The sequence below is a fragment of the Cornus florida genome, unplaced genomic scaffold, assembly GCF_030987335.1.
Source record: "Cornus florida cultivar Cherokee Brave unplaced genomic scaffold, ASM3098733v1 CherokeeBrave_3.0.0_Hap2_Chr06, whole genome shotgun sequence".
NCBI classification, from domain to species: domain Eukaryota; kingdom Viridiplantae; phylum Streptophyta; class Magnoliopsida; order Cornales; family Cornaceae; genus Cornus; species Cornus florida.
The window spans coordinates 82,161,324-82,174,846 of NW_026775576.1; the positions used below are offsets into that span (position 1 = coordinate 82,161,324).

The 13,523-nt window shown below is 34.7% G+C and overlaps 2 protein-coding genes and 1 long non-coding RNA gene across 3 annotated transcripts; all 3 read right to left on the reverse strand.

Moving 5' to 3' along the window:
• Positions 1 to 1,413: 1,413 nt before the first annotated feature.
• On the reverse strand, positions 1,414 to 4,239 carry LOC132312347 (uncharacterized). Its single transcript, XR_009483248.1, has 2 exons — positions 3,531 to 4,239; positions 1,414 to 3,243 (listed from the first exon to the last, which is right to left on the reverse strand). It is a non-coding gene; the product is annotated as an uncharacterized LOC132312347 (long non-coding RNA).
• A 1,583-nt stretch (positions 4,240 to 5,822) lies between these two features.
• Positions 5,823 to 10,041, reverse strand: LOC132312348 (scopoletin 8-hydroxylase-like). Its single transcript, XM_059810688.1, has 4 exons — positions 9,855 to 10,041; positions 6,884 to 7,532; positions 6,393 to 6,735; positions 5,823 to 6,299 (listed from the first exon to the last, which is right to left on the reverse strand). The coding sequence occupies exons 2-4, from the start codon at positions 7,381 to 7,383 to the stop codon at positions 6,048 to 6,050; spliced, it is 1,095 nt and encodes a 364-aa protein (XP_059666671.1). The 5' UTR covers positions 7,384 to 7,532; positions 9,855 to 10,041; the 3' UTR covers positions 5,823 to 6,047.
• Positions 10,042 to 10,986: 945 nt separating this feature from the next.
• LOC132314437 (scopoletin 8-hydroxylase-like) lies at positions 10,987 to 12,578 on the reverse strand. Its single transcript, XM_059813303.1, has 3 exons — positions 12,079 to 12,578; positions 11,349 to 11,694; positions 10,987 to 11,238 (listed from the first exon to the last, which is right to left on the reverse strand). The coding sequence occupies exons 1-3, from the start codon at positions 12,576 to 12,578 to the stop codon at positions 10,987 to 10,989; spliced, it is 1,098 nt and encodes a 365-aa protein (XP_059669286.1).
• Between the last annotated feature and the right edge of the window lie 945 nt (positions 12,579 to 13,523).

A 13,523-nucleotide genomic window follows, 5' to 3' on the forward strand; every position in this document is an offset into this window, starting at 1 on the left:
GTTGTTGACAAGTCAAAGGGCATATAGGTCATTTCATCATATATATATAATGCGGCAGGTGATGTTTGGGGGTCTTTGTTAACTTTATCAAAATTGAGGAGTGTCATAGTTTAAAAAGAGGTTAATTCTCATCTGACTGTCAATATAGCAAACCTCAGGGGATGTGAGCATAATTAATCCAATTTTATTTTATGTTTGAAATAAAATAAAATTTGTAAAAGAGAATTTGAAAATAAATAAATTTTTTGTACAATTTTAAAATGAGGCAGGAGAAATCAGATTGTAGGATGAGAAATGTGAAATGGGGTATTTTTGTAAAATAATATTTTAATAAATCAAATAGTTACGGCCCGTTTGGATCGTGATAACGTTATATGTTATGATTTGGTATGATATGAAAACAACCGTTTTGGTATTGATATGTTTTTAGTAGAAATCGGAACCATGTTTGGTAACGACTGTTTTGTTTTTGATAATTGTATATCAAAAACATGAAAATGCGTTTGGTAATGTCATGCATTTTAAGGAATTCGAAAACAAAACACGTTTGGAAAGTTAGTTTTGTTGTCAAAATTCTGAATCAATAACAAGATATCTGTGTGGTAAAAGACTGTTTTGTTTTTGTTTTGAATAATTATATATATGAATACAATTATATGTTTATATGTAATAGTCCATTTTTCTTTATAATTTCAGATAATTTGTTAAAATAAAATATATATATTCTGCATTAAAGAGTTGGGAAAAAAAATTATGAATAAATTTACATGTATAAATAAGATCATGTGGGATGTTTATAAGGTATAAACATGATTAGTGGCAACCAAACTACAAATCTAACTTTGTAATAATCTTTCAATGAGAGGAGATCTTTGCACTCCATTTATCTTTTTCTTTTGGCTTGTACTCCATTTAACTTTGTTTTGTTTCATACATATATATATATATATATATATATATATATATATATTATATAAATTCATTATGATTGAGAGAGAGAGATCCTTGTAGTTAAAACTAACAAGAAGCAAATGATGGACATTGACTCTTGTGAATGAGTTTACTTTAGTAAGATTAGTTTGAATTTCCTGTTGTAGATCCTTCAAAGTACTAATATTTTTATTGTTAACTCATGAGACCGTTTCCCCTTTTCTCGAGTATTTATTTTGATAACCAACTTTTGTTTATTTCATACAATATATCTACAACCATAAGCAGAATTGATAAATAGGAAGAAAGATTAAAAGCGAGCAATCAAAGATGATCCCTCTCTTATAAGAGAGAACAATAAATCACCCCGACAAAAATAAAAAAATAAAAAGAGAGGCATGCCATCAAACAACCTGCTAGAAAAATTATTGCCATCCAAACAAGTATTTGAAAATATTTTGTAGGATTTTAATCAATCATAAATAACATACCAAACCACAAGTTTTTTTTATTCATCACAAACTTAATAAATTGTTGTTGCACCATTCACATATATAGTTGCACATATAGGGAGCTAGAAATTCCTTAAAAATAGTACACACAACCGGAGATCACTAAAATTCATTCCATAAAATGTACACACACTTCTTTATACTTGCATAGGCCTCTATTTGATTAACTGAGAGATCACTAGCTTCCTGGAGTTGTAGCAACTGGAGAATGCGTCCTATAAATCCCACTGGTGCCATGTCCTTCATGAATTGTTTTTGTAATGATCATGTTTTAACCATGCTGCTCAATAAGGAAAAACTGCATATATCTTAGTACCCAAGAGCAGTTTGTAGGAGCACACTGAACATAAACTATGCACAATTTACAATAGTTATAGTGAACATAAACTATACACAATTTACACACACATACACTAATTGAATAGGTGCTATCTGAAATTGATTGGGTAAGATGATGATAAATATATTTCGTACTGGAAAACTCATAGACCCTCCCTTATTGAGAGAAGATAATCAAAGCAACTTAGCATCACAGAGCACAGATAGCTCATAGGCCTTCTTCAACAATCCATGCATTTCATATTCAAGACAATGAAATAAAACAATAAACAAAATTTGATCAATCAATATTTTTCAAAGTCAAAAACTATGCATGTCAAAACAACTTGGATTCTTAAAATAATTTAACATTTTCTTTCTTTTCAATTCAAATCCACTATTCAAAACTCTTTCAAAAATCCATTTCAAGTTTCAAAAATCAACCACATGCCTTTTTGGAATCAAAGTTTAAATTCATTTTTTTTTTTCGAAAATCCGGCATGGTTTCCCCTTAAAAAATGGACATTTCCAGATTGGTGGTGGCCCAATTGTTGAAACATATGAAATAAAATTTGATTTATTAGGTTGAATGATGTACTATTCAAATATAATTCATGATATACATATATATATATATATATAATCAATCTTCAGAATGGCAATGAATGAGTATTTGAAAGGTATCTCAGTCAAATGTGAAATTAAAAATAAAGCCATGTATCTTGCTATTTGGCAAATTAAACAATTGTATAAAGTCATTGTAAATACATCAACAAAATTCAAATATACTTGACCACTCCAGAAATGAGCCTTCAGGATTGTATAAAGTTAGACCCAATAATCTTGAAACTCTAGAAGTTAAGTTAGAAAAAATTCCAATTTCCGTGGCAAAAATTTCTGCAAACTCAATATTTTTCTAAAACATAGAACCCCCCTTGAAGAACACAGAAAATTTTAATATATATAGATACTCATATATAAAGAGTGGTTTTTCCCAGCAATAACAGTTGGATTTCACAGAACATCTAAAATAAATCAAAGGTGACCTATTTTATTTTATTTTTCTACACTGACATGTATCCAAAGTAGCAAAGAATTCAACAAAATCAGCCATCTATAAACATATGATGGAACACAACTAAGCATTTCAAATAACAGCAACCCAAATACAAATAAATTGATTTAGAGTAAACAAGCCAACAACATACGAATAGAATGTAAGACTTCAACCCAAAACCAGATTTTTTTTATTTTAATCCATGCAAGACACTCGATTTTCAGAAGTCACGTGTGTGTGTGTGTGAGAGAGAGAGAGAGAGTGACACAAAGAAATAGGGCTTACCTTGAGAGAGAGAGAGAGTGAAACAAAGAAACAGAGGCTTACCTTGAAACATCAAAGTCATTGTAAATACATCAACAAAATTGAAATCCCTAACGTGTTTGTACACATCCTCTTCAAAAATTGAACTCCTCTGGCCTAACTCTAACATCAAAATCGCATAGATGAGTCATGTATTCATCAAATGAAAAAAAAATCAAGAATCGATTAAACAACAGATCAATACACAGAAAAGCGCGCACGCACACACACACACATATATATATATATATAAACATTTTAATCGCCGAAGAGGGTCAGGGAGTGAGAAGAATAAGAATCAAAATTTATGTATCCATTTTAATCGACCGAGTAAGTTTTGTGAACAAACACACACACACACACACACATATACGTGTATAAATACAGAGAGAAATGGATTGGAAACAAACCTAGCAGCAGCGGTCGTCTGTAAATCGCCGAACACATCTTCGCGTCTCTAATGGAGGATTCCAGACTTCGGGTTTCTTCTTTAGGGCTTAGGGTTTGCTCCGATGGCCAACTGCAAGAGGTTTGACGGAAAGAGGGAAAACATTTTCACAGGTTAGGGCTTCGATCCGACCATGAAGTGACTGTGAGTGAAGGTGGAGCGAGAGATTCGGTCTGAATCATCTTCCGTAATCTATCTATGAGATGAGATGGAGAGAGGCTGGGATATATTGATAATTCCATCGTCGAAGTAGGGATCGAATAGAAAACTAGGGCTTGAGTTCTGTCAATAGAGAGAAGTAGAGAGAAGGTTGAGTTTGGCGAACGAGATAAAAGAAAGGCCAGCAATACCAAAAATGGAAGGAGGTAGCTGGTGGAGGAGATATGCCAGATCGGTGGTGGAAGAGTTTGTGTATGAAGTTATCGCCTCTGAAATCGCCTCCAAGGAGCTGCGCGAAGAGAGAGAGAGTGAGGCTGAAAAATGGGCCAGTTCTGATATGCGAATTTTTATACTTGATATCACCGCTATAGTTAAATGAGGGTTGATATGGTTTTGGTTTGGGTTGATATGGCCGCTACAGTAAACCATATCACCCAATATCACCAATTCTTTGATATGGGTTTTGGCCCAAATCTCATAATGTTTTTACACTGTTCAATACCACATCAGCCCACTCCAAACATGATATTGGCCCAAAAATAAAACCAAAACATGAAAACAATAACAGATATGGGCCTCCAAACAGGCCCTTAGTTATCAAATCCTATCAAAGGATTTGGTTACTTTTATTATATTTCCTATAAAATCTTGTCAAATCTCAATTCTTCTAAAATCTCATACATTCCAAACACTTTGAAATCCTATTTCAAATCCAATTGTGAAATCCTCCCAGTCCAAACACAGCTTAAATCCTCATCCTCCAACTCTAGAACGATCTCACCCTCTCAGATCGACTATGAAGCCACCCGAGTAGCCTGAAATTTTATTAATTTCTCAATAATAATTTTATGGAATTTTCTATTGACTGGGAATCAACCGGGTTTGGGTGCGATGGAGCATGCAGAAATGTCAAAGACAGAAAGAGGTGATTTAATCTGGATCGTCCAACACTCGAAGACTTTTGTACACCAGCAAGTCATCATCATGACGAAAAGTCTAGAAGGCTGCCAAAAACGAAGAAGAGAAAAGGTCAAAGTCACTGGTCAACAAACATGAATTTAATGGCTTATTAATCAACATTATTGCTTTTATTACCCTTTCAAAAGAGAAACATATATTTCTTCTCTGAAAAAAAGAAAGAAAAGGGGAAACAAATATTATTGCTTTTATTTTTTTTAAAAGGCAAAGGGTTGCAACAGCTTAACCGGGATAGTTAATTTAACCTGCTTCACGGATTTAACATCATTAGGTACGAGTTTAAAAAAATGAGTTTAAAATCTATGAAGTCTCGAATTCATCTTGATTAATAACTAATGTATAAATAAATATTTTTTTATTAATTATAATTTAATTTTTTTCCTTTATTTATTCTGATAATTTTAAAATATTTTTTGTTATTATAATTGTTAAATATTTGACCAAATACTACAAAAAAAATTTAAAAATTTTATTTTAAATTTATTCAAGTTTGAATTACTATTATTTTTTTAAAATGTGTATATTTGGATGTCTTACCCGGATTTCAATGTGGGATGACCCCAAATTGAGTTTGGAAAAAAAATTTTATTGGTGGGACGATTTTGATAAAAAGGTGCCTGTCCCGAACACGCCTCCAATGATGAATAAGTAAGGATTTAATAATAATTTTTTAATGACAGATAGAGTTCCCACGGTTTGAATAATACCAATTCTCTTCAAACATGTGACAAGTTTAGGTTTGAATATTATGAATTCCCTTCAAATAAGTGAAAAGTCTTTGATGTGAATGATGCTAATTTTTTTCAAACACGCGACAGGCACAATCGATTTCTTCCTTCAACCATTACTGAACTTGTCGGTGGTCTGCCATGGAATCCGATCCCATTGAAGGGCAAGACTTTAGGAATGGATGTAGTTTATGAAAGAATCAACTTACAGTTAAGTACTAAACTCTCTAATAATTAGCAAACTTTGAATACACTTAATAGCTGGCAAACTTGCAATTACAGTAAAACTACGTGCATCATTTAAATTCAGACCTCACCTTTGATAGGAATTCATGTTATTAATTTAGTATAAGTAATCAATGTTAAGTCATAGGGGTTCATAGCATTTCTTGTAAGTTGTAACCAAAGGTCCAAATCCAATTATACACTGATACAAACATCAACTTTATTATATAAACTTTAGATCAAACCTACAATTTAATTCAAAGTAGAGGAGTTATTTTTTCACAAGATATTGGTAGGAATAGCCATATTTCACACGAAATTTAAAACTGGTGTTGCACAGACTAAGAGAGTAAAGAGACTAGGAAATGAAACACACTTAAATCTATTGATCAAGGGGAACTGATCCTAGAAAAATCAAGGGACTTCTTTCCTTCATGAGGGTTTCCAAAGAACCCGTTAATGTAATCCTCAAAAACCACCTCCCGGTACCGCAACACTCCATCACGCTCCACCACCTCGGGAAGCGGTCCAACCTTCTCCGTTGGTCGTGGGATTGTGAATAATGGGATTGACACTCTTGATTGTGTGCTTGTGGTACGCACCCTATGTTCAGCACTTCTATACCTCCCATTGCTCAGTATCTAACAAAAACATAAGAATAAAATGAATGATCAAATTTGCATGGTAGCTTAATAAATTCTTGTTTAATAAACAAGTCCAAATCTTGCTCTAACCTGTAATGTATCACCAATATTGATGACCAAAGCACCTGGTATGGGTGGAATTTCTATCCAGTCTCCCTTTTTCTCTCCACCGTCTTCTTCCACATTCACATACAAACCACCTATCCCATCTTGAAGTAAAACCGTTATGGTGCCCAAGTCCGAGTGTCTCCCCACACCGACAGTAAGCTCTGGATTAGGGCATGCCGGGTAAAAGTTCATGTTAACTGTCCTATAACCGGTGAGTGCATCGATTCTTGAATCGCCTAGTGTCACCTGAAGATGTTCCATTAATGCCTCCAATATCTTTCTCACTATTCTGGAAGATGTCTTTAGGTACTCAAGTGCCACTTCTCTGCCAAAGATTGAGACAAAAAATAAATGTAGAATAAAATTTATATATGAGAGATTATGATATAATAAGATAAGATCATGATGATGAAGAATATATATCAGGAGTATAAAGCAATTCTGTTGATGCATGTGATTGCATGCTTTCTCACTTGCACTCATTAGGCCAGTGTTGAAGAGCATCAGCATCAGTGTTGTACACCATGCTAACATAGTCCTTCCACTCCAAAGCCTTCTCTTTCTCGGGCACAAAGCTCGTCCCATACTTCACAAAGGGGCTGGGGCTCACTCCTTTAAGATAGACAGCCTTCTTCTCCGGTGGCTGACCAAAGAACCGGTGGGCTGCCTCCTTAAGTGACTCCAACAATTCCACAGGCACACCGTGGTTCACCACTTGGAAGAACCCAACCGTCTCAGCAGCTAGAGCTATGGCATCTACCACTTTGTCATGGTTTGGTCCGTCAAGCTCCGATAAATCAATGGGTGGTTGCTCACACGAATAGGAATTCGACTTGTCAATTCGCTCATGTGGTGGTTGCATGTATCGCATGGGCACCTTCGAAAGGCCTGAGTCCACCAGGCCTTTGACGCCATTGCCATCCCGAACAACAAAGTTGAACAATGAGTTCCCATCTTCAAGAGTTAGAGCCATTTTGTATACACGAAAGTCAGGATTTTTAAAGTATGACAAAATAACCACTGCAGCAAAGGGCCTAGTATGTTCTCAATCTTGTTGGACAAGCTTTTCAAATAGTCCCAAAAGCTCGGATGGAAAGTGACCAAAACGAAAATACATTGCCCCTGAGCAAAGAAAGGGTCAAAGTCTAATACAACCATTTCTTCGTTGAGCCAAAAATCAAAGAGGAAGAAGTCTAAAAAGAAGGAAGAAGGTGGTAGCCTAAGGGGCTACCATGATTGGCTAGCCAAGGAGGAGGAAGAAGAGAAAGTTTGACTTTTGTTCTTTACTCCCCCTATTAATAAAAAAAAAAAACCCTAAAAGTTTCTTAAATGGGTCCCACCCGACCTTAAAAAGTGAAATCTAGGCAGACGTGCTCAAACGGTAAAACAATATGAACAAAAAATAACCAAAATGAGAAAAAATGAACAACGAAAGAAACGGCGTCAAAAACTGAGTCCCAAATAATAATATTCACCTAATTAAAATAATGAAAAACTAACCCTAAACTAATGGCTCACTGGGCCTTAAGTAACAAACCCTATTAAAGCTCATCAGTTACAAAAATAAGCCCAAAAAACAAAATCCCGCAATGCTGCTAGGGGCTGGGGGATCGATCCCCCAAGGGCATTTTTAGTTCTGTGAATAGTGGGGGATCGAGCCCCTAGAGTTGGAATTTCCTTTTACACCTTATTTAGCTCCATTTTGGCCCCGGGATAATTGGTTTGCTTCTCTGCAGCCTTACATGTTTGGATACATGCTATTCTTAATTGTTCCATTTTATTGTTAATCATGTTTTGCCATGTGAGGTAGGTAATTATTATGTAGTATCTCGGCCAATGGTAGGTAAAATCATGAAGTGGCTAAGCGTAAGAAAAAGTTTTTATTCTTTGGGTGGTTTAGGGGCATTTGATAAATTTTGTGGTACAGGGTAATTAGATGAAAAAGTGCAGAGAGATATTTTGGACCAAGAAAAAGTCCGAAAAGTGATTTTTGTTAGTTTTGTAGTTAGTTTGGTGGTCAACCCAAATAGTTTTAAAAAGTGGGTCGATTGGTAAACAACAATAACTGAGGGATTTTTTTAATTTACCCTAAAATAAACTTATAATTTCGGGCTTACACATGGTAGCAAAGCATGGGTTATAAATCAAAATACATTAGAAATAAATGGTCTACACCATATTACAACATTAGCTAAATAAGCATGCACAAGAAGTGTTTAAAGCTGATGAGAATTTTGATAAACAGAGAAAGATCAATATGCTAGAATTGGGACGGATTATGTGCTCACTTACAGAGACAAACTCAAGGATATCCTACAAGTTTAAAAGCAAATTAGCAGATAAAGTGAAGGCAGCTGTCATAGCAAAATCCAAAATACATATTGATTCTCAGTAAACCTGGCCTCAATATTACCGCCAGTCTAGACATATGTAATGATATCAGAAGAGTGGCAAAATGTGGCACTCAAGAAGATTGACAAGTTCAAATAACCTTATCATTTATGTCATACAGGACAATCTCAATCCCAATCTCTCAGTATTTGTATATGCATATTACTGTGCATGTGCTTTCAATTCTCTTATTTACATGAACATGTGGAGAAGATATTGAAATTAGAACACCCATCACAGCCACTCACTCTCTCTTCACCACAACCCCCCACTGTCGCCACCACATCAACAACCGAACGCTCCACCACCACCAGAAAGCAATTACATATCAACAGAGTCTCTCACCACCTCTATATACTTCAACTCTCCAAGACAGTGAACCCCCTCAATAATTTTTTTTTTTCTTTTTTTGGTTTTTTTAAAGGTGAACCACCCCAAGATTCCTCTCTAGTTTCCTTGAATTTCCAGCAACCCATGAAGACCCATCTCAACTAAATAATGAACAAGACCCACAATCGACGAATGAAGTTGATAAGGATGGTATTGAGTTGTTAATCCAATTATTGGGTCTATCAGATTGTAAAGAAGAGGAGCCACAATGGGTTGGTTTGGGTTTAAGGAATGGTGGCATTTTCTTGTTTAACTTCGAAGGGTTTATTCTGAATTTTATAATAATCCTAAAAATTTTATAGGAATTTTATACTCTCTCTCATTATTATTATTAGGTTCACAAAAACCTAATTTCACTAGATGTATAGGAGTAGAAAAGGTCAAAATTCTAAGCCAATACAATAGTCAGTAGAAAACATACAGAAATAACAGAACAGAAACTTTAGATATATAACATTATAAAAATGAAATTATATCAAATTCAAAATCTGATAACGTTTCCACTAAAATATATATATATATATATATACTAAAACTGAAGTACCGATATCGTATACGGTGCTGTGAAATTGACAGCACTGTGGCGACTGAAAATCAAAAGAACAATTTATGGATGAATTAGATTAAGAAAGGAAAATTTTCAAAATTTATAGAAGTTCATACCTGGTTTTGAAGAGGGTGGAGATGAATGAGAGTCTTCTGGGGTTTCACAGCGATGAAGGTCTATGATGTGAAGAGAGAGAGTGGTCGTCGTCTGTGGTAAGTGTGTGTGTGAGAGAGAGAGAGAGAGAGGGAGGAGGGTTTCACAGCGGTAGTCAGAGTCTCGAAGCGTCGAAGTTCGATCGCGTAAAACGATTTACTGAAATTTTTTAGGTAAATCCTTTTTGTAAGTTTTGGAGAAAATATTTTGCTTATTTTAAGACTATTAAACAATAAAAAAATTATTGAAATATTTTTTGAAAAATATTTTTACACCTAAACAAATAGAGTCTTAAAAATGTAACACAGGAATTATTAGGTATAATAATTTTAAATAAATGGATTTAGGTTTAAAATATTAAAAACCTTTATGGTTGAAAATTCTGAACAAAAAAATGCCTCCAAATGACCCAATGAGTTTTTGAAAACTATAAATTTACACAAATTTCGGACTTGCTTAATTTGTAAATATAAAAATAATTTTCTATTCTTAAAAAATTGTATAAAATTTTTTTACTTAGTTTAATTTTTTTTAAAACTCAATTATAAAAGCAAGTGTTAAAATCATCACAAAGACCATTTGAGGAAAGCTCCCGGGCACAAAATGGAAATAAAATAATGTTGGATTGGAATTTACCTCCTTTCATTAATAAAAGAACTCAATCTTCCTCACTGTTGATGAACACAGAATTGAACTAGAGCAACGATCCTCTGTATTTGAATTTGGAGTTAGTTTGTGAGTTATATTTATTTGTTTGCTGAGCGGATTGGGCCAAATCTTGTACCTTGGCTTCTTTTGTTTGTTGATGGGCTTTAGTCCTTGTCGGTTAGCACTACTTTTTTGGGCCTAACATCCTGCTAAGCCCAAGTGTGTGTATTCAGTGGAGTACATGACACTCCAACATCAACTTTATTTTATAAACTTTAGATCAAACATGCAATTTAGTATGGGTAGAAATAGGCCTATGTCACACGAAATTTAAACTTGTGTTCCACAGCTGAAGGCCTTACATATTTTGACATATATATCAAAGACTAAAACAGTAAACAAATTAGGAAATGAAAACACACTTAAACATATAGCAAAATATATTGATCAAGGAGAATTGATCCTAGCAAAATCAAGGGATTTCTTTCCTTCATGAGGGTTCCCAAAGAAATTGTTTATATAATCCTCGAACACAACCTCCCGGTAACGTGCCACACCGTCACGCTCCACCACCTCAGGCAGCGGTCCAACCTTCTCCGTTGGTCGCGGGATTGTGAACAATGGGATTGACACTCTTGATTCTGCGCTTGTGGTACGCACCCTATGTTCAGCACTTTTATACCTCCCATTGCTCAATATCTAACAAAAATTAACATAAAGAATGAAGTTAACTATCAACTTTGCATATATAGTAGCTTAATAAATTGTGCATTAATAAATTAACAAGTCTAAATCTAGCTCGATCTAACCTGTAATGTATCACCAATATTGATGACCAAAGCACCTGGTACAGGTGGAATTTCTATCCACTCTCCCTTTTTTGCTCCATCTATGTCGTCTTCCACATTCACATACAAACCACCTATCCCATCTTGAAGTAAAACGGTTATGGTGCCCAAGTCCGAGTGTCTCCCCACACCGACTGTGAGCTCCGGATTAGGGCATGCAGGGTAAAAGTTCATGTTCACCGTCTTATAACCGGTGAGTGCATCGATTCTTGAATAGTCTAGTGTCACCTTAAGATGTTCCATTAATGCCTCCAATAACCTTCTCACTATCCTGGAAGATGTCTTTAGGTACTCCAGTGCCACTTCCCTGAGAAATTTGAGAAAAATATGAATGTAGTATAGAAGTTATATTTGTATTCTTATGATCGATATAATAAGAGATTATGATGAAATTAATTTAATGTTGAGTAATGAAGAATATTTATATCATGATTATAAAGTTTGGTTGATCTTAGCTCTTATATTCTACTTTTTACATTTGGGAACAAGAATTAATTGATTAGTCCATTTCATATATAAGTCAACCATTTGGTCATTGAACTATCTGCAACATGCCTTTCTTGAAAACGAAATGCCATACTCAAAAGGAATTAAAATATATAGGGAACAATAAGTATAAACTTAGCTTGATCTTATATATATATATATATATATATATATACACTTTTGAAATTAAGTGAACCTTTCTTACTTGCACTCATTAGGCCAGTGTTGAAGAGCATCAGCATCAGTGTTGTACACCATGCTAACGTAGTCCTTCCACTCCAAAGCCGTCTCTTTCTCGGGCACAAAGCTCGTCCCATACTTCACAAAGGGGCTGGGGCTCACTCCTTTGCGATACACAGCCTTCTTCTCCGGTGGCTGACCAAAGAACCGGTGTGCTGCATCCTTAAGTGACTCCAACAACTCCACAGGCACGCCATGGTTCACCACTTGGAAGAATCCAACCGTCTCAGCGGCTAGAGCTATGGCCTCCACCACTCTGTCATGGTTTGGTCCATCAAGCTCCGATAAATCAATGGGTGGTTGCTCAAATGGGGAGGCATTCGACTTGTCAATTCGCTCGTGTGGTGGTTGGATGTATCGCGTTGGCACCTTCGAAAGGCCTTTGTCCGCCAGGCCTTTGACGCCATTGCCATCCTGAACAACAAAGTCGAACAATGAGTTTCCATCTTCAAGACTTGGAGCCATTTGTGTACGTGTTAAAAAACAAAAAAGCTTGTGATGGAATAGCTTTGAAGTCTATGTGATGAATGCCAATGACTAAGGATACCAATAAATAGTAAAGCCAATCTTTTTTATTTATATTTTTAATTGTGTTCGTTTAGTTTTCTATGATTTATATTCAGAAGGCAAGACTCATGGCTTCCAAGTTGGTAAATGAAATTAGGTTGAGCATACACAAAATCATGGTTAATACTAATGTTATTCTTAATTATTCATTCTTAGTAAAAACTGAGAAGTATAATAGACGATGCTCTCTCTGACTATTAGATATAGTCCTCCTTCATGCTAGAATGATAATGGTGACACACACAGTCACACAGTGGCATGCTAAGGGATAAATTTTTGGCATGAATGAAACTCCTTCAAAGTCAAAGCCCCTTTGGTACTATACAATTTTTTTATTTTTTCAAAAGGGGAGGAAAATAAAATTCTATATTTTTCCTTTGGACTTTGTTCCTATGTTCTATCGACCTGTCTAAGATTTTCAGGATGGAATACAAAAATTGTACTAACCCCGTCCCAAAAAAAAAGTGTCTTTTTGGGGAACCGTGACAATTCAATTTATGAAAGTCGTGGTTCTCAAAAAATGATACTTTTTATGAGACGGATTGAGTATTTTTTTCCTTTGAACTTTGTTCTTAGATATAAATCAATATGTTATATATATATATATATTTTTGGGAGGAATTTAAATTTTCTATTTTTCTAACAAGCCAATCCTAACAATTTTATTTTTAATCATCAATCAATGTCATACATTCGTAATCAAGAAATTTTCTATTTCTAATGCAATTAGATTCAGAGTTGCAATTTGGTATACATTATAATTCGCTAGCTAGTATTAGTAGAATAAAAAATATAGAATAAAATTAAAGGGAATATTTGAAAGAAAGAATGGCTAGTTAGATG

Bases quoted from the DNA above. Each gene is read 5' to 3' on its own strand.
- LOC132312348 (XM_059810688.1), bottom strand. From the start codon at position 7,383: ATGGCTCTAACTCTTGAAGATGGGAACTCATTGTTCAACTTTGTTGTT. The intron at 6,736-6,883 runs GTGAGAAAGCAT...AATCTTTGGCAG, and splicing joins CACTGGCCTAATGAGTGCAA to AGAAGTGGCACTTGAGTACC. The intron at 6,300-6,392 runs GTTAGAGCAAGA...TGTTTTTGTTAG, and splicing joins ATATTGGTGATACATTACAG to ATACTGAGCAATGGGAGGTA.
- LOC132314437 (XM_059813303.1), bottom strand. From the start codon at position 12,578: ATGGCTCCAAGTCTTGAAGATGGAAACTCATTGTTCGACTTTGTTGTT. The intron at 11,695-12,078 runs GTAAGAAAGGTT...CAAATTTCTCAG, and splicing joins CACTGGCCTAATGAGTGCAA to GGAAGTGGCACTGGAGTACC. The intron at 11,239-11,348 runs GTTAGATCGAGC...AATTTTTGTTAG, and splicing joins ATATTGGTGATACATTACAG to ATATTGAGCAATGGGAGGTA.